This window comes from Spodoptera frugiperda, chromosome 7 (assembly GCF_023101765.2).
Source record: "Spodoptera frugiperda isolate SF20-4 chromosome 7, AGI-APGP_CSIRO_Sfru_2.0, whole genome shotgun sequence".
NCBI lineage: Eukaryota > Metazoa > Arthropoda > Insecta > Lepidoptera > Noctuidae > Spodoptera > Spodoptera frugiperda.
In genome coordinates this window covers 3,984,445-4,005,237 of record NC_064218.1, presented here as the reverse complement: position 1 = coordinate 4,005,237, position 20,793 = coordinate 3,984,445, and the positions used below count along the sequence as shown (strand labels likewise).

The window sequence follows — 20,793 nt, the reverse complement described above, 5'->3', positions numbered from 1 at the left end:
ATGTAATTTGGACACCTCGAAGTAGGTTTTTTTAGCTCTCTTGGCTATTCTAGACCATCACAATGTTTCATAGACTAATGCGACCATTATATTACAATTTAAAACTGTAACAGTAAGAAATATTTCGTTTCCCAAAACAACAATAGTCACTAAGGCGAGAAGAGAACAATAAACTGGCTGATTTATTTTAATAAAGTAATTTATGGGCCCTTACAAATTGGCCTCATGACGGCTGCCTTATCGAGTGGCGAGAATCGATAAAATCGTTGCCGATGTATCGATACAAGGTTATTAATGGTAAGCTTATTGTGTTCGGTAATGAGATAACATTTGTTTTCTCACTTACTCGTCGAATTGAAGTCGATGTGATCGATTCGGAATATGAGAGGTTAGATCGTTACATCACTTTATATGAAATGGAGCATAAATCAAATCAATGAATTTAAATGTAACGATGATATTATTTAGAGATATTTGATTTGTTTAATTAGATTACTTTAAACTGCAACACCCGAATCGATTCTTTCATTCGACAGCGCAATAAAACAAGCGCCCACGTAAAGCGCAGTTAACTTCAGAACAGTGTGAAAACACTTTTTTTTCGTCAATTTGCTGTCCCATAAAGCAATCGTATCGAGAATCGCTGATAACTCATCCGGTTGGATCGTAAATCGAAACGGCGACCATAACTCGCGCGGCTTAATTACGAATAAATAAATAAATAATTGAATGTGAGCGGCCGCGGGCCTAATCGATCGTGTTCCAAGGTGTCGAAGGTGCTAACAAGGGCCCGCCAGCATTCGAACGTTTGCTTTGTGATCCTTCCAGCCGAGAGTCGACAGCGAGGAGAAAATAACGCTACCGCTCGAGATAACACAATTGGATGCAATAATTTATCGTTATCATTCCACTGGGATAATTGATTTAACGAATGTTATTCCAGTGATCAAGATTAATTATGCACAACATGTAATCCGAACACTTCGTCCCGATTCTAATAAAAACATTTTAGTCCTTTTACTACTCCATTCAGCTTTTAAGAAGGTCAAAAGTCAATTCGTACGGTCCATTGAAACGGACACCATCTAAACATAGCACCGCACGGAAGCCGAACATTGTTCTTTTCATAATGTTTTTTCGTGTGTTGGACGATTGACGCGTATCCATTTCCTCGGACAAGAATAGGTCCCACCTCCGCGTCGTGCTATAAAATAAAGAGTATCACTCAACGGCCTCCGACCATCTAGATATTAGGAGATGTCGCTCGTTAGAATCTAATTAGCCCACGGATCACTCAGCGCCTCTATTTCAATAGTTAAAGAAGATTATTTATATTCGATCCGGCCTTCCCACTCGGTTGTTATTCGCGAAAAATCAAATGTCTGTCTGCGTGTCAAGTTGAAATGTGCAGCCTACACAGACTCGATCCGGTCTCGTGATTATCTATACAACTAACTACTGTAAGAATTTGTATGAGAGATACTCCAGTTAGTCGAGCCAATTATGAAATTGTTTCAATTGTAAAATGATACACAAGTTGTCTATCAATTCCAATTTTGCGTGCAAAATATTAATGATTTTTTAGAATCACACACATTAATTAAAACTTTGACAGCAATATTTTTGCACATTATTTTTAAATCGATATGATATGGAAAATACATGTCATCCGCACCAAAGCTCAATACAATAATACAAAACTAATCCACAAACAGAACGAAAATCTAAAATTTCAAATCATAAATCGAAAGCTAAATCCAGGTCGGTTTGAAGGTGTGCTTGATGGATGAGCAGCTAAATTACCCCCCCCCCCCCCTCGTCTCCCACCGGCTTCCCCCGTTAACGACCTGTTGGCCAAAAGTGATTATTTATACCAGTGATGACAGGACTTCCGGCGTTATAACTGGTGATTAAGATGCTCCAAGATTGAAATCTAGATCTATTCTAATAGTCATAGGTGGTGATTACCATCTGGATAATAAAATATGATCTGTGGATGAAATTTTAGATGTTGATAATAATAACGAGAGGTGTCGCTTACGTAGACGTTTTAAGAACGTGTTGACAGTTTTTTTGACGTGACTTATTTCGTTTTTTGTTAATGTCTGATGTAGCTAAATTAATTTAGGGCTATAACGATATATATCTTCTAATTGGCTGTACTTTTGACAGTAAATTGAACAGCTATAATTGCAACCAATTACATAAATTAAATATTGACTATCTTAGTTAATATCCGGTGATCGAGTAATCTAAAGACCGGATACCTGTTATCTCTGTACATATGGCACCACAGCTTAGTTCCTGAAACTCCAACAAAAATGTTCTCTATACTATTGAGGTAGTAAACTTTAGTGGGCCAGCACATTATCTCATATCCGCGAAGTGCAATAATGTGTGTCTTTCCCACGGATGTCCAACTATGGCCATTGTTTACTATAGCTACGATTTTAATGATCTTTACCATATCATTAGAGATATTTAAGTACCACCACGTTATGAGAACAAATCAAGCAAAGCAGTAAATAACTTTTATTCTAATAATAAATTCTGATTGACTGATAGTGACCATTAACACGATAAGCTGTTATTTACTACTGCTATAAAATATTATTACTCCAGTTCTTATGTACAAATTACTTAATCAAATGATAGAGTAACACGGGTAGGCGGTACCGACCCGCCCTAGATCCGCCCGCCTTCTAGCTGGGCGGATCTTAAAGGGGAAATCTTGTACATTAATAGGACTATTAATTTGATAGGGAGTTGGAAATAGGAAAGGGGAAATATAGGCATATCTATTTACTCATAATAAATATAGAATGGAAATTAGCATTTGCAAGTGAACGAATGGAAATAGAACAAAATACAAAAATGGAAGTGAATAGTAAAACATTAACTAGAAACGATAAAGATATGGATACAGTTCAAAGAAAACACATTTACAATCAAATTATCAACAAAAATCAACCCGTGGAAACCTACTGACGGAAATCAGTACGCGACACAATATCTAAATGTAATCTATTATATTATAGATATAGATAGAATCGAGGCGGGACAGGAAGCGAACGATATAACTCCACGATAAGCTAAACCTATCGGATTATTTCACAAAGAATATCGATCAGTTATAGATAATAGAAAATCGAACTCTAAATCGATTATACTAAATGTCAGAGTTCAGCGTACAATGTGTTGTGTAACGAGAGAAGTAAACAAGCATACATGATGAAGATTTATCCAAAACTTTAATAGGTGATTTGATTTTGATAGAAGATGATTTAAATAATCCAAAAGAGATAAAACTTAAAGATCAAAATCCAATAAAAACAGATGCATTCAGTCATTCAAAAGCAAATCATATCACTAAACCAACATCCATCAAAACACTCCAATATACTGACAATATTCATGAGAAAATCAATAATAATAATTGTCCTTTCTTCTCTTTTATAAACCACTGTCGAGTGTCACCCTTCTCCGTCCACTTATGTAAATGCTGCATTGTGGTAGACACCTCATTTGTTCTATCTGCCTGCCACGGCCATTGTCAAAATTTCTTGCCCTTTGACTCCATTGTCTGTTTTTTGTCAAGCAACACCAGATTATTTTATTTCCGTTATGTGTTATTCGAACCTTTTGTTGTCTCATGTTTATCAATATTAGCTTCGTATTTATCTAACACTTTTAATTCTGATTCTGTGATGTCATTTTATACATAGTTTCTTGTTGAATGGGCGTGTGCGTGTACAGTTTGGTTTTCGACGAGGCCTTTGTCTGGAGTAGGTTTATTCTATGTTCAAGATTTGCGGAACAGTTGACTATCTCTTATTTCTATGTTTTATTATTGTATTTTATTTTATAAACATGTAAGAAAATACACAGTCATTTTATACATGAAATCATTTTGAATTCAAACTCTACTGGTTTATTAATAACGATTTTTCGTTGAATAAACTCAGTAGGTGTTGGTTCGAAATGTGCCTCGTCATCACCGGGACGCCGTTCCACATTGTAATTTAAATTGTCATTCAAATTACCATTGAGAGGAGACAGTAAACGCGGTGGCACTCGAATTCTCGACACCTTCGTCTAGACACGGCCAACCATGGAGGTTTTATGAATTACATTATGAGGGCACCAGCCAAGTTCACATTTTTGTTCACGACGAGGATAATTTTGGTAGAATCGAGCTACAAGATAATTCCAAACCCTTGGGGCATATCTGAAAAGTTTATAGGTTTTCTTCAAAACCAATCTTTGCTCTGGAACGTCGTAAACAAAGATTAGCAACAGTGTATTACAAAAGAAGTGATACACAAATTAAAGGGTTTCCATCCCGATGATATTTTATGATAGCCGTAAGCGACAAAACGAGGGTCATAAAAGCGACCACGAAGTAAGTAGAGATTGCAAGCTTATGGCACCTGCACAATGGTACCGAGGCAAACTAGTTCTGTGTGCACTGCAACTGCAACAATAGTCCAGGGAATGTGTCTACCGCGCACACTTATTAACGTTTACGTAATTTGATTGAGAACAACAATGGATGTAGATGTGCAATTACGCGCAGCCGTGGAAACAACATTGTAAGCTCCAGACTCGTTTAGTTGGTCAATTTTCTCCGCTCCCATAAAAAGCGCAAACATGACTACGTTAATAATAAATTATACACATCTCAGACAGACGATATTGCCATTCGAAAACAACAAATGCTAATAATTACTTTACAGATATTAAATGTTCCAAGGGTCGAACTGCAGGCGGGATCTCTGTGCGATACTGAACAATGCATGTTTTTGATCGTCTTAGAGACTTATTGGAGAGTAAATCTAAGTTTATTTCTATAGCCTGCATATTTAGTTGCTGTACCGGGAGGCTGCGTCGGGAGATTCAGGTTGATTTTGACGGGCCTGTTACATCAAACTAACGTTTTACGACATTTGTTTGTATCAGACGCCTCACAGCTACGCGTCACATAGATTTATGTTTCTCCCGCAATAGGAGGAATACAGTAATAGTATTCGTTCGTTAACATTGTGTACGCACGTGCAGTTTTATTACAATTACATTATGTTGGTATTGTTCGTATCTGGCGAGTGCATGACACGGCGGCCGCGCCGGATAGCTCGGCTTTACGGTCGGCGATAGTTGCCACCTTCGGTCGGAGGATTCCATTGTTGCATTCATCGCAATGATCCGGCGGAGTCGCATCGTCGTCTTTCAGCCGCATCCGACATTTCCATTGTTGCCATTTTATTGCCGGTGTTACCGTGCTGGCGGAGATCGTAAACTACGCAACAGCGCTCGATACTATCGGCGGCGGGCAGCGCGGCGGATGATGGCCGCGCGACCGCACCGCGCCGCATTATCGCGCGCCACCGCCACCGCAGCCGCGATTTTCATTCGTTTCTAATAAATTGATACGAGTGGTCCGCGACGCGCCATTGGTCGGCTCGCTCCCCGGACTTCGATCCTCCGACTCTGCCCGTAAATCAACTTTACAACCTTTAATTACAGATATTTGCCGTCTCATGTGAGCGTACGGGATATCGGAGGGCTGTGCTCGCGAAAATATAGCATAATAATGGGTATTGACCCGTAATGGCTCGCCTGTAGGTACTATCGGCCGCCTTTGTCTTGATTGTTCGAGCGAGAGTATATTCTTTTCTGAATGATTGCCAATTACATCGAATGGCCTCCTGAATTCCATGCAGCGATACTTTAATCTTTCTCGGTTTTGATTTGCATTCGAATAAATGATTTATGCGTTATTGGGGTGTAGGATCCAGGGTTTATGTTGTGACGTGGTTTGATTCATTGGCGGGACTTAATGTTGTCAAATATCGATGAGGTCCGCGCTGGCTGCGCGCAATAATTATAAATTGAAATGGTTGCAGTGCCGGTGCGCAGCGCGCCACATTGTTGCACCGGATAGGGCCGACCGACTGTTTAATGTCTCTCAGACGGAATTACGCTGGATTGTTCTCAACTTTACTGCCCCCCTCATGATTGATCGTTGTATCCTCGGCCTTATGTCATTTTCGCGCCGTATCTCCTGGAATTTGTACTACAAGCAATAAATATAACATTGAGTTATGGTAATTTCGCAAAATTATAGCGTATGACTCTTTTACTGGCCTTTTGTATTATTAGGTCTGTTAAGTTATAAGAAGATATTAAATAATTATTAGGTCGCATTAAACGAGGGTAGTTATGCGTGTGTGCACGTGTTTTGTTCCGAAGTGTGGAAATTAACACTAGAATGATCGTATTTCTAAATTAAAACCTCGCTCGGAGGAGCAATAAATTCTTCCGCCCATAAACTTATAACGACTGTCTAAATAGAGGCTAGCTGTCGTTTATAACCTTAATACTCGAATAAGAAATAAAATAAACACTATGCACTTATGTTTTTGATCCATTATGCACACCTTTTGATTGCGCATCGTATTGAAACAGGAATGTCGATTGAATGATTAATCGACGGGGTTTTATTGCTACAGTTTCGACTTTTAACTTCGTTTATGGGAGGCGTTTTAATTAAAATTCTTATACAAATTGAAATGCCTTTTCCAGGGTCGTATGCTTTCTTTATATTTAGTACTAAGGCAAAAACAGTACCGGGTTTTAACTTTTTGACAGACCTGTCTGCTTCGAGGAATACTAACCTGTCAATAAGCCTGGCAGCTCTCCTTACCAGGTTTATTTTATGGTTGTTGCTGAAGTGGACCATAGATCTTACGTATTTTACATTGGGAGTTAATAATGGTACTAGTATCTGAGCTTTTATAGCTCCAAAAGTATTTTGTACATTGTGGGCCGAGCTTTATGATAACCATTCACAATAAATTAATGTGGGTTATTTGTCACATTACACATGATTTATCTGCAATCGTAAACATTTTACAGCATCACTATTTGTTAGTTTTCTGTACATTTCTCTGAAACTACTCGTGGAGGTACCTATATGCCAGTTACAATATTTCATCCTACTTATCTAGTCGGTAATGTTCGTGTAAATTGTATAAAACGTACAGAAACTGATAAGAAAATAATTCAATAGATCCCTATATACGCATAACGTACGGACGACGACGGCGATAAAAATTCCCGCGAAGTTAATGTGCAATTAGCCGCGACTGCGCCCGTCCACTTGGAGTAGTACCAACACACGAATAATTGAGATTGATCGAGTCGTGAATCGAGTGGGGCGGTGCAATCAAAAGCGTATCAGACCAATGGGCGGCCGGGCCGGGCTCGCGGCCGCCTCTCATTGGCCCGCCGCGGGGTTGTCGGGCTCCAAGGGCCTTGATACTGCTCTCGATAAGCGGGAGGCGTCCAATGTCGATTCGATCGATTATCGGCCGTGTCGTCGCGCGCCGGCGACCGCGACGGCCGCCGCGCCGCACGCACCGCCACACCGCACTTGACACTTTGATGACCCACGCCGCGTCATTAATATCTCTGTGTCATCATACCACTTTATTACCTAATTTAATAACCAAATCACCATTTTACACCAATAAAACGTCCCACACAATTTATTAACGCACCTTAACCAAATTAAATGTTCAACTTAATCTGGTTGTAAAACGGTGCGCAAATCAAAGTTGCAATCTGCAACACTTGAAAGAGATTAGTCCGCTAATCGGGCGTTATTTACAATCCTTTATCAGCACTCGGAGGCGTTCGGGTAGACGATTTACGACACTCGTGAGTTGCCAGCACAAAAGAATTAGCCTTTCTAAGCGACACCGAGTGCCAATAAATATCGGGCGAGGTGCGAATAATCGCGGGCAACACTGTAGCGGGTACACTCGGGATTTATTCCGTACGCAGTTCCATAAAGCGTGCGTTAGTCCATAAAGTGAAATTCATAATACAAATTTAGCGTAAGGTTTCGTAGGAAAAGCAATAATTTGTCACAATTGGGCACGATTAGATTGGCTCCGCTGGCGATTTGACATAGGTCGTAAATAACGCTTCGGGCGGCCGAATTGAGTGAGCCGTCAGCCGCGCTACGCTGTGTGGGCCTTTATAAATGGTACGTGTATGCAAATAGCGCGCGCGGCTCGGCGCACGCGCATCGAATCGCGCGTTTTCCGCCGCCGGCGAGCCCGTGCGTTTTGTGGAAATCGTTATTGGGGTGATTGCTTTCATAAACAATAGCTTTTGTCCACAAGTTCTTGTAAGCGCTGTGTTATTCAGCCGGATAGCGGGACCGCTCCGACTGATAACGCACCCGCCGTTTGTGCAATGTTGGTTACAAGCCATTCGATGTTGGAAATCGTGCTTTATCTGTACCATGTTCAATTGCGGGTAATTTGTATTATGTATTTACGATATTCTCGTAATTCACCGTAACCACTGACCTATAAGTTCTCCTGCCTCATTTACAGATTTCATCACTATTTTGTAAGCTGTGCCACTACACTCAAGTACATAGTACTAGCTACTTACACAAACAGATCTATACAAACCTTTTATGGTTACTTATTGGCACTTTTCTTGATACACCTTTCTCTTAAGTAGAAGCTTATCACCTGAATCCGTTAGAATTTATCAATAACCTTGTTTCTGTGGAAAATTCTGAACTGCTTTTCCCGACGAGACATTGCTTCCATCGCGCGAAGTATCTATGAACTATGTACCTACAATAATCAGTTCAGAACTTGAGATTCTCAATCAACAATAACCTACACTTGCAGATTTATAATAGCAGCATATCATTAGTATTTATTTAGGCGACCTTAACACTAGAGTTTCACTTTATGACGATCATTACACACGTCATGCCATAGAAAAGTTACACATAATATTGCACATCAAAGCGAGGTGCACTATCAAAAGGTAGCCAGCGTATCTTGGCACCTGCATTCTTTAAGGTGTGAATATGTTTATTGAGGAGTCACAGGTCATTTTAGCGTGGATGAAATGGTGGTCGTAAAAGCCGCTATCGAGCTCAAAGCAACTTAGTAGGGTGTAATAAAGGTTGTCAACGTGGTGTGACGTGTGTGGGTGGCGAGAGTAAAGCGAATCGAGGGAATCGATAGCAAATATCAATTTTAGGAACTGTTGATGATAAGCTAATTGTTGCTAAGTTACTCCAATTGATACAATAAGGTGATAAATTAAGGAGATTCATTGGTTGTGCTTACAAACTACTGTTGAACATGAAAATTGGGATTTAAGTTTTTGTGACTTTAGTAAGGCTTTAGACCAGTATCAGTTCAAGTTGGGAATGCATTCCTATGTCATGTTTTGCACCCAATTTTCTGCCTCACTTGCTATGAGTCATCTATTGTTACATTTTACTATCGGCTACCGACATGTTGTAAAAGTAATATTGCTCTTTATGCTATCTTGCTTTTAGTTGTTTAGTCATTACTTAGCTTTAGTCATTAGCTACTCGTTTATAAAGAACTTCTACGGCTTTTCCGAATTAGTGTATCACCATAAATATTTACAGGGTTTTCCATAATTTTCTTATACATTTTCTGGTTTTGACATTTCCTTATAAGATACATGAAATTCTAGTCTTATTTGGATTGAAAACCTATTAGTAATTTCCATTACATAGTCATCGTTGCTCATTACAAAATACTTTTGTGTTGGTTGAAAAATTGCCATTTAGTAGAGGTATTTAATACGATTTATGTGATCAGCCACTAATCCAAAGTGATATGGTTAGTAATAGGAAACAGGAGCAGCTAGTAAACCTAATAACAAAATACCAGGTATATCTAACAATACCCACCCAGCTCTAAATACCAATTCCTGCGCATCATGTTGTTCCATTTACTCTTCAAACGTGGCAATTAATCTGGACGGGTGACGTTGCCACCCCTTCAGCCGCTTCGCCCGCGCACCCCGCTTCACCCCCTCCCCCACCCTGGCCCAGATAACCGGGGGAATGATTAACTGCAGACAGGAAGACGGATTGACAAATAGTCGTTTAGGTATTTCGCTAATGTTTCGCTCTCATCAATAAACGATCGAGGCTGTTACGTGGAAGGGCGGTTCTTGCTTCGGCTTTTCTTGATTTGGTACTGTTTGTGTTTGTCAGTGCTGCTGAGGATTCAACATCAGTGCCTCTGTCCCAAGTAGCATTGTGGATAGAAGCATTCTCATCGTTTAAGAATTCCTGTATTCAGAAGTTTATCAATTGAATTTGATTTAGAATTGAAGCCTCAAAATGCCGTGTATGCAATTTGAATTTCTTTCAACTAATCAAGTACTAATCCAGAGAGGAAATGTGCCAAAATTAAATGGTACATTTTGAAATACAGATAGGGTAAATGAAGAAACAGGGAGACGGGAACACACCGTAATGCCGGCAGTCGCGAACAGAGACAGCTTGTAACACGATATCGAGCGCGAGGTGACTGTGCAGATGTAACGAATTGTTTGCAACAATCATTTAGACAATGTTGATTGATTGCTCCGAGTACGAGACTACGAGCGCTGCTCAAACAACTCCAATTGAAATAACTTCAGATGACTTACCGCTTGTTGTTCAACGTAGGAACGAATTAAACGTTATTGATGATGTTTTGTTGATTTGTAATAAAGAGAATGGGTTGCTCAATACGCATGCTAATTTGATTAGGATTTTTTACTATAGCTTTGGCACTTGCATGTTCGTGAATGACGCTCCCACCTTCACCCAGCCAGGTAATGGCATATAAACACTGTTGTTTTCTTGTTCCAAACATGTAAACATCACAAGCTGACAGTTCCACTGTCTCACTGGCGTAACTAAGTGGCTAACAGTTCCTTATTGTGAATCGCGGCGTTAGCGTTGTCGGTACGGATTCGTCACGTCATCGGCCAAGTTAACAGGCAAATTACAGTAAATCAAATAGTCACAAACTAGCCACATACAACAAACGGGCCTGGCTTCCGTGGCCACACGGGCTGTGCTAAATCGGGGCCACTAATGCTGCGCGCGCGCATCGTAAAAGCCGCGATCTGACTCGCTTGCGCCCGTAAATCATCGATCGTGCGATGCGATGCGATTTAGCACGCTCGCCTTGTTGCCTACTTGACGCACGTTGTCCTAGCAAGCGCTGTAAAGCACAGTTTGATAAACTCAGTAATATTGTTCAGAATAGTCATGTCAAGCGCTCTTTGGCTTGAAATCATCTTCCAAAGCACGTAATATCCGACACGTAGCGTTTCACTTGTAAAGGCTTTGGTGTTGTGAGATCACATTAAGGCGTGTAATATAGTCATATAAAACGGTGATTAATGTTCCCAAAGGGACACAGGTGGTGGTGGCGATAAGTTATGGTTGTCACCGTAATCAGCTTTTCTTCTCATTTTATCGTCACTAACTTTTAATACGCGGATGGAGTAGTAAAATTATATCTAAGATGGTACTGTATTTCAATGTCTCCTTTTTTCTAAGATTTTATTACAAACTTTGTTATTTAGATTATCCATTTCTTTTTCGTCTACAGCTGCTAAAGACTTAATCTTAAATTTCTTTAAAAATGCATATTTACAAATCTGACCAGATCCAAAAAACAACCAAAACTTTTTGCCACTACTAAACTAGAACAATTAACTTCACCAAAGTCCCCTTTATGAATATCTTCAGCTCTATCTAGCGCTGTATCTGCTTCTATATAGACGTGGTTAGCTTTTACGACACTTATGAAGTACGCTGTAAAGGGTTTTACAACTTGCAATAGTGAGCGAATGTGCTGCCCTCTACCATTCTGAGTTATATCATGATGAATATCCTCTGTTTGTGAAGACTCTTTTGTTACATTACCATATATTTGCTATCCCTGATTTTGAATTGCTGCTGTTGTATTTTGAGAAGTTTTATTGCTAAAGGAAGTTGTACGTCGATGCCCTTATTAGCTAAGTAATCCTTATTAGCATGTTTGGCAGTGATTGTATTAATAGGCCGGTTATGCTCATCTTATTAGGATTTCTCTTTTGCTCAACCTTGATTTATACCTCTAGTTATATTTTCAATACCTATGTCAAAATAATTGAATCTAATTTTACCATTCTTTGTTACAGGAACACCCATTAACAGACTGCCGATAATGGCTAAATCAGTGTTGGATCTGTACGAGCTGTACAACCTGGTGATAGCCCGCGGCGGGCTGGTGGAGGTGATCAACAAGAAGCTGTGGCAGGAGATCATCAAGGGACTCCGGCTACCGTCCTCCATCACATCCGCTGCGTTCACTTTACGCACACAGTAAGTTTATTTATTTGAATCTTCATAGACTTCGATTTGTCCGTTCCTGTTCATTGCTGGATATAGGATCCAAATTGCTTTTCTTTGTCAGAGTTACCTATATCAACATTCAAATTCTGTCACTGTATCGAGTGTCATTATTCTTCTTTTTCAATAGTTGTAATGACTGGTACAATTTCGACTTTATTATCATTCAAATTAAAATCTTTCGGCGACGCGTCTCCACCGAATCAATATGTATTATCCTCAAATCTAGAACATGATTGACAAAAGATATCTGTGTGGTCCAACAAGTCAGGAGCTCGCTCCATATTCGACTGGCTTTGTATCACATCCTCATTCAAATTCTCACGAGGTGGAGACAAAAGATGGCCTACAATGGCACTACGTGAGCGTCGGACGCGACAATATGACATCTTCATAATTAATAACCTTAGCTCATCTCAGCCGATATAATTTCTCATTTATCTCTCGCAGAGTTCCTTCACCTCGTCTTTTGTCGGTTGTCATAAAGGTGGTGTACGCTTATGATTCAAAATGTACGCTGGTTACGCACGAACCGATGATTTTGAGCGCAGCTTCTTTTATTCCAATCTGTTACTGTATGCGTCTCGTTACGTTAATTTTCATAGTGTGTTTGGACTTTGAAATTGTTTTCCAAACGATGCGAGTCTTTTGGCCTAAATACTTATTGTGATGGTATCTAGAAAGCTGCCTATTGTACGCTTTGATGCTGGCTAGGAGTTCATTTCCTAGCATCGGGTCATGTATTTGTAATTGTTCTTCAGTGTAATTATTTATCATCAGTTTTTATTGTACAGCACATTAGTCATACATTACATTCTTCCATCGAGACAAAACTATTCTAATGCCAAAGCTTACATGTAGTAACATCATAAAATTAGACAAACAGTAATGACGAATGTCGTATATATAGATCGCCTGTGACAGTTTTAGAGGTGGCGTTTTTATGACACGGCGGTTCTCATTGTGTTACGCATTAAATATGTGACCGCTTAATATGACATATGGACGGTACACGCGACAATGGGGTCATATAAAATTGACAAGTTACAGAATAGGATTAGGTTTGTAATGGTGCATTATGCTTGAAGGATAGACTTTTGATAATAATTGGTGTTGGAATATGATTTATAAGGTTGTCAAGCCGCGGACGGGGCAATAAAGTTATTATTAGATCCGTTCGTTGTAAAGGATTGAACGGTGACATCTTTTGATTTATTTTCGAGTTGATAGATACTGAGATTATTTTGAATGATAATGGATTCGGAATGAGCTTTGGCGATGCCGCTCCGTCATGAGAGCTCGTCCTTCAATCTATTCTTGTTGCGTACATTTCCACGTATGCCTATTTCATAATGAACGGTTGATGTATTATCATCTTAAGAATGATTGACCATATTATCATTAAGTATATTTTTTTCACTAATATTTTTGTCATCATTGCTAGTACAGTGTACTTGAAAATTGTTTTTTATTAATTTGCTAATTTGTATGTGTTTTCTTTACAGATACATGAAATATTTGTATGATTACGAGTGTGAGAAGAAGAACTTGTCCACAAGGAGTGAGCTGGATGCCGCCATTGAAGGCAACAAGCGGGAAGGGCGCCGAGCCTCAGGACAGTACGATGCTCAGGCAGCCTTAGCCATGGTAAGCAAAGCTATGATACGAACATGTTTTAGCCTATAATGGAATTGGTAATTTGGAAAAAAATATTTGAGAAAATTAAATACTCGAGTTTGGAACAAGTATTGCTGGAATGTAAGCAATTTAAACATGTTAATCAATTCATGTGAGACTGAAAGGGAAATTTATTTAATTTATTCTAAATTGTTTACTAAATTGAAGGTTGGAAATGAATAGGATTAATAGAGATACATTAGGTGAATAAACAAAGAAACAGTCACTAACAAATCGATGATCACAATTTACTTACCTCATCAAAAACCATCATTATCTCACATCCCAAACCCATCTTAACGTTATCATTGATTGTCTAATAAGAATGTACTCTTGATATACAAGTACAATCAAACAAATAGTCACCTAACTCCCCTCTTCATTTCCAGCCCCCCCTAAACCGCGTGCCCGCGTCTCTGGCGCAGCTGTCGCAGCACATGCAGCCGCTGTCGCTGTCGCTGGGCGGCGTGGCGCCGCGTCTGCCGCCGCTGCCGCCGCACGCGCCGCATCTCGGCCAACACGACATCGAGTACAGAGTGCGCGAGTACATGAAGATGATTCAACAGCAAAGAGAGCTCATGCGAAATGGTATGTTGGTTTCAATGTTTTTTATGTCAAAAGTCGAAGTTAAAATAATTTGTGATAGTTTTCCCAGTTCCGTAAGGTGTCAAGAATTTTTCTTAAATTGCATTTGTATTGCTTGTTTACTTTCACATTTAATAGTAAGGTAAAGTTGTAATTTTAAGAGAAATATGGATGGATGGATCTTTTTAATTCAGATTTGATAATAACGATTGTTTTACTAAAACAAATAGTCACCTAACCCCCCTCTTCATTTCCAGCCCCCCCTAAACCGCGTGCCCGCGTCTCTGGCGCAGCTGTCGCAGCACATGCAGCCGCTGTCGCTGTCGCTGGGCGGCGTGGCGCCGCGTCTGCCGCCGTTGCCGCCGCACGCGCCGCATCTCGGACAACACGACATCGAATATAGAGTGCGCGAGTACATGAAGATGATTCAACAGCAAAGAGAGCTCATGCGAAATGGTATGTCGGTTTCAATGTTTTTTTAGTCGAAAGTCAAAATAATTTATGATAGTTCCAAAAGGGGTTATCAACGTTTCTTAATTTGCAATTGTATTGTTTGTTTACTTTCACATTTAATAGTAAAGTTCAAATGTTGTAATTTTAAAAGAAATGTGGATGGATCGCGTTTTAGATCAGATTCGATATATGTATAATAACGAATATATTTTACAACAATCACTTAAAGTATCAATTTTTTTTTCTTTATAAACTTTTCCCCACACTAGGATTACATAGTTTTGTCTCTAAAATTTTAACTTCTACATAATAGTTGTAGCCTTCTCTCATTTTGCAGGCTCAGAATCCCCCCCCAGCAACGGCCCAGCCCCGATCATGTCGCCTCGCGACGCGGCTGCCCTCAGTGCCATCGACGTGTCTCGCCTCACTCTCTGGTCGTTGTACAACAACAACAACAACAACAGCCCACAGCCAGACCTCGAACCGCAACGGTAAGTTAAAACAAACTACTTTACTTACTTTTAGAACTTTATTGTTTACTTGGTCCAAAAATGCTTCCTTGAGGAACACCCCTTTCTTAGTTTTTGATGTATCTTTTCATAGAATTAGAATATGTCTTGATTTAAATTAATGATGGCTATGGCAATAAACGCTTCAGTGTGCAGTAGTCGCATTTGGGAGATGGAAAATACCTGTACTTTCTATAAACAAAAAATGTGACAGTTTATTTTCAGATGATTAGTCAACCTACAGGTTGACAGATTCTGATAATTTATTTATCCTCAGTATGGGTTACAGCGAGGCTCTGAACTTGAGCGAGAGCCCGAACTCCATGACGAGCGGGGGCAAGCGCGAGGCGTGCCGGTCGCCCGCGCCGCCCGCCAAGCGGCGCACGCCGCGGCCGGCCTCGCGCCCCGCCTCGCCGCGCAGCGACCTGCACTCGCCGCCCGCGCACCGCCACGCGCACGCGCGCCGCGACGACTCCTCGGCCTCGCCGCCACAGATGAACGGCGTGCCCACTACCAATGGCGTCAATGGAGCCGCTTTCAAAATCACTACCAGAGGTAAGCTTCAATTTAGATTTGAAAACTAATACTTTCCTCTTACATAAGCTCTTACACCTAATACTAACTTCCACAACATAATCATTTTAAGAACATTTTTTGTCTAAAATTAAGATATCCAAAAAAAGTACATTCAAATACGGTTCAAATTCATTTGCTTTGTCACTATCATCTTCCCCATCAATGGAATTAATCTAACCACGTTAATTTGTTTGTCCCGCAGGTGACGCAAACACAGGAGACCACCAGCTCGTGGTGTCGATAGAGCTGAACGGAGTAACGTACGAAGGCGTCCTGTTCCCCTCAGGGAACGGGCAGAATGGACACAGACAAATGGTGTCTTAAACACATTACACACAAACACATATTATTATAGGCTTAAAAACTATGCGGTTTCAAACTTCGAGTATTTTAAATTAGCGAGGAAGCGAGTTATTTGGTTCCGAAGAAAATTGGATAATTTTAGTAAATTTTTTCTTAATCTCTTGATAAGACTTTTTACTTCTGGATGTTTCCATTGTATGCAGAATGTTGACGAATTGCCCATATTTTGAAGGTGGCTCGAGTTGGGAAGTTACGGCCAGTTACAAAAAGATAATTTAGCTACAACACCTTGCTATAAATTGTGTACAATGAAGGTCTATGTCCATTTCTCCCAGCTCTCCCCTTCAGAGCATAGGCAAAGCATTTCGTCATCAGACTATGTAGCCTAGTTGAGTTCATATACTATGAATACCAATATAAAATTGAACTTACTTACATACATAAACAAGTATGTATGTTGTAAATATGTTTGCGTGCATTATTTGCAATAGTTGTGTAACACCATTCGTCTAGTGTGAACTTAACAGTGACGTTTAAAAAAAACTAGGGGAAAATAAGGTAATAAGAGCCTAGGGAAAATTTTTGACTAAAATCACATTTGACATTCTTATAATTTTTAATTAGGAAGTCATACTTAAGTATGGTGTAGTCTTGTATAAGGATACAGCTACAATTTTAGAAGGATTCTTCTCATTACCTTAAACGAGAGTAATGAGAAAACAACTTGACGTTGAAAATAACAACTAATCACAACTGACATCTAAACAATCGATTAAATTATTATAAGAAAACAATAAATTCAATTTTTTTACGGTGCCAAACAAGTCACATTAAAAAACATCTGGTCTAACACCACCAGAACTTTTAGCGTCCAATTCTAATTTAAAATAAAATTTTACCAATTGAATTGAGTAAAGAAATGTTTCAAAATAAATAATTATAATTAAAGTATCACACAGTGATAATCTACAGTTTGATATTAATAACTTAAGTTAAGATTAGTGCTTAGAGAGACGGTGACAAGAATGGATAAGGTAAGAAATGGATCTTTGTTAGACGAAGCATGAAAGTAGCTACGGCTGAGGAAGCTGGAAGGTAATTGTGAAAGAATGCAAAGGAAAGATGACTACCAAAGAAAAAAACAGAGTAATTCTGTTATTTAATGTTATGACAGAAGAATTATGTGTCAGAAGGATGCCTGATAGCAAAAGGGAGCGTCCAATAACCACGAAAATAGATTAATAAGGCCGCTCACTAGCGCCATCTATACATCTCACCTTGTAAACAAAACCATTTCATCATGTTCACATTTAACAGTCACTTTATATTGATTCTGTATAGCTTGATACACATCAAGCTACGTAAAACCAATATAAACTTAACTTTAGTTTGACACACCGAGTCGTGTGTACCATCAGGGATTGAAATGATTTAAGTCACAACGTGACGTGATTAATGGACGACTTCTATGAGAGAATGGAAGAGAATATAAATTGCCCACCTTCATCTATCCTTTGCCTTATCCTAACTTGTCGTCCTCTAAGTTTAGTATCATAGTGTCCGAACTGCTGATTTCAATAACCGATCTTAAACCAAAATTCCTAAAAAAAAAAACATAATCTTCCATACAGCTAATATCAAAAATCAATCTTAATCAGTACCCTTAGTACGAGTTTGCTTTACGTTTAGAGTAACCGAAACGAGAGCGCGTTCGGCGCTCTGATTGGCCGGCGTGAATGAATCAACCAATCAGAGCGCCGAACGCCCTCTCGTTTCGATTACTTTAAACGTAAAGCAAACTCATACTAAGGGTACCGGTAATTTTGAATTGAGATCGGTTATTGATATCGGCTGTAAATAGTTTACTTGACGTCTTAAATAATTCGACTTTAAAATAAAATGACTAAGGACATTTCTTTATTTACTCTTCTTTTTTTTATTGATTTATATGTACACATTTATACAATCGAAAGTTTACTCTGGCTCTGATTTCCCCATGTTCCCCTAAGCTGACTGCTTTTTTGAAATACTCAGTAAATTGAAATCGCAAGTTTTGAAAGTACCTATTGTTTTAAAAATTTACTCAGTTTGTTCGAAATAAGTACAAAATATTCACTAAACATCCACATCTAGTAAAGATATTATTATTGTGCAAGATTAATTATTATTAATGGTGATTAAGTTTATTTTTATTTTTTATTCTTTGACACTTCGAAGTATTTAATGATAATAATTTTTATAGTTCTCAAAAATTTTACACTGCCTATGGATAACATGAAATTGTTTGTAAATAAGTATAGCAAACAAGAAATACTGAAAAGAAATAATTTCATTGTATTCTTTAATGGATGTTTTGTATGATAATTTTAATAATATTTTTTTTATGATGTCGTAAAGCGATGAAAGATATGACACTTTGTGTAAATATAGTTTTTAATTTTTATGTTATTTATAATTTGTCGAAAGTGTGATGGGTAGATGTTGTGGCGCGTCTGATTTGTTTTGCGTTGACACGAAACATGTTTAGGTTACGTTACGTAGCTGCAGTGAATTAAAAGTAAGTACTAAAAAAAATATTAACACCATTTTCACCTATGAATCAAATGGCATTTTAACGCTTGTGTATCGAGAGAACCGTACCCTTAGTACGAGTTTGTTTTACGTTAAACGAAAAAGAAATGAAAGCGTGTTCGGCGCTCTGATTGGCCGGGGCGAATGAAACAACGTATTAGAGCGCCGAACGCGCTGTCGTTTCGATCTCGTTAAACGTAATGCAAACTCGTACTAAGGGTACAGAAACCTCAATATTGGCCAGACTGACTTGATTTTTCTGCTCTCTCGGTAGACAAGCGTATAAAAGCCATTTAGCTCATACTAGAATTCATTGCAATTTGCAATTTATGCAATTTGTTTCTCTATTCCTGCAGACAGAAGATTGAAATTAGCTCATTTTTGTATGTTATAGCACATTTTTTAAAGTGATAATTAAATTGTGGATGATATGTTTTGTTTGTGTTAGTGAGCTGCAACAAATGAGTGAGTTACAGATCTTCTGTACTTGACGTTATCCTAAATAATTTTTCGCATTGTATATTATTGTAAATAGTGATAAACTTGTGTGGTAGATGAACCGTTTGTACACCGTTGTCGTATGTTTGTGATTCATTTAAAAAAAGGTGTAAATTTTAATTTTTTCTATGAAGATTTCAGTATTCTACTTAGTTTGTAGGTATTTATAAATCGTGGATAGGAACTTTGTGTTTGTATGGGAAAGTCGAATGATTATGTTCTATTGAAGAGACAGAATTTGTTTTAAAAGTATTCTGATGAAGTCCATCTTACATTGTGTTATGATTGATAACTGTAAGAGAAAGGACTGCGTCGTAAATGCCAAAAGCCAGTTTATCCATGCATATCAAAATTAAAAGCACATCGCATTCGATTTTTAAAAGTAGACGTTTATGAATGTCTATGATACGCGGTTTTTTTACTTTTTTAATTGATTTCAATAGTCTCAAACACAGTTGTTGTTTATCATTGAATAAATTGTTTCTGAAAATTCTCATCAATATGAGTCTGGAAAATTCAGACCATAAGGTTGACATTTTTTTTATAAGGAACTGGACAAAAGCTTTTTGAGACAACTCCAATCCGTTCACGAGTAGTTGGTTTAGCATCACAACATGCCATTATCTTAGAATACCTAATTAAGAATAAAATAAGCGTTTTCAATAAAACACACTAAATAATGAGATCATAGTTACGAACTTTTCATTAAATTTAGTCACGGATCTAAGGCAGCTTGCAATATTAACTTATTTGCAATAATAATAAGTTTTTCTAAATTATAATCATAGAATATTGTGCAATCAAGCAACAGTGCAATCTGTGATCTGGTAAATTTGGATTGGGTATTGTAATCACAGAAAGAAAAATACTCCCTTTATACATGAAGAGACTTCATGAGGGCTATTAAATCTAATTCACCTTTTAATAAGAAAGGTACCCCATTCCAACGTTACTCGAAGACAGAAAAAAATCATTACATTAGAATCATTGTCTATTGTTCTTAGCCATGATGTAAAAAAAAGGTTGAAAAAAAAAATCTTTTTCTTTCTGTAAATGACTGATTTTAAAGTTGTATAACTTTAATTAATTTAATGTATTTAATTTTTAATTAAATATTAATGTGTAAAATTCAATTTAGAATTAGAAGTTGAGTTATTGGAGCTGAATAGTAGTGTTAATGTTAGTAGGTACATTCCTGAAGATGTACAATACATGTTAAGATCTATATATATACTGGCCTATATATACAAGTAGCTGGGCCAGGAGATTGCGCGATAGCGAATTTCTTATTACACCAAAAATTTTTGATGTATTCAATAATTATACACGATTAAATAATTATGTAATATAATATAAAGGCCCTAGTTT

The 20,793-nt window shown here is 38.3% G+C and overlaps 2 protein-coding genes across 9 annotated transcripts in view; one reads left to right on the top strand and one right to left on the bottom strand.

The window, feature by feature from the left end:
• Window positions 1-20,782, top strand: part of LOC118265859 (protein dead ringer) — a 112,151-nt gene extending 91,369 nt beyond the window's left edge. For 2 of the 8 annotated variants that reach the window (XM_050695017.1, XM_050695011.1), the window contains 6 exons: window positions 12,043-12,226; window positions 13,759-13,900; window positions 14,320-14,518; window positions 15,288-15,459; window positions 15,755-16,032; window positions 16,256-20,782. In XM_050695017.1, the coding sequence (XP_050550974.1) occupies window positions 12,043-12,226; window positions 13,759-13,900; window positions 14,320-14,518; window positions 15,288-15,459; window positions 15,755-16,032; window positions 16,256-16,377 (1,097 nt within the window). In that variant the 3' untranslated portion in view covers window positions 16,378-20,782. Of the gene's footprint in view, window positions 1-12,042; window positions 12,227-13,758; window positions 13,901-14,319; window positions 14,519-14,772; window positions 14,972-15,287; window positions 15,460-15,754; window positions 16,033-16,255 lie in introns of all 8 variants that reach the window. The other 6 variants (XM_050695016.1, XM_050695015.1, XM_050695012.1 and 3 more) reach the window with 6 other exon arrangements.
• Window positions 1-20,793, bottom strand: part of LOC118266055 (sorting nexin-2) — a 482,399-nt gene that overhangs the window by 90,348 nt on the left and 371,258 nt on the right. The window lies entirely within an intron of this gene.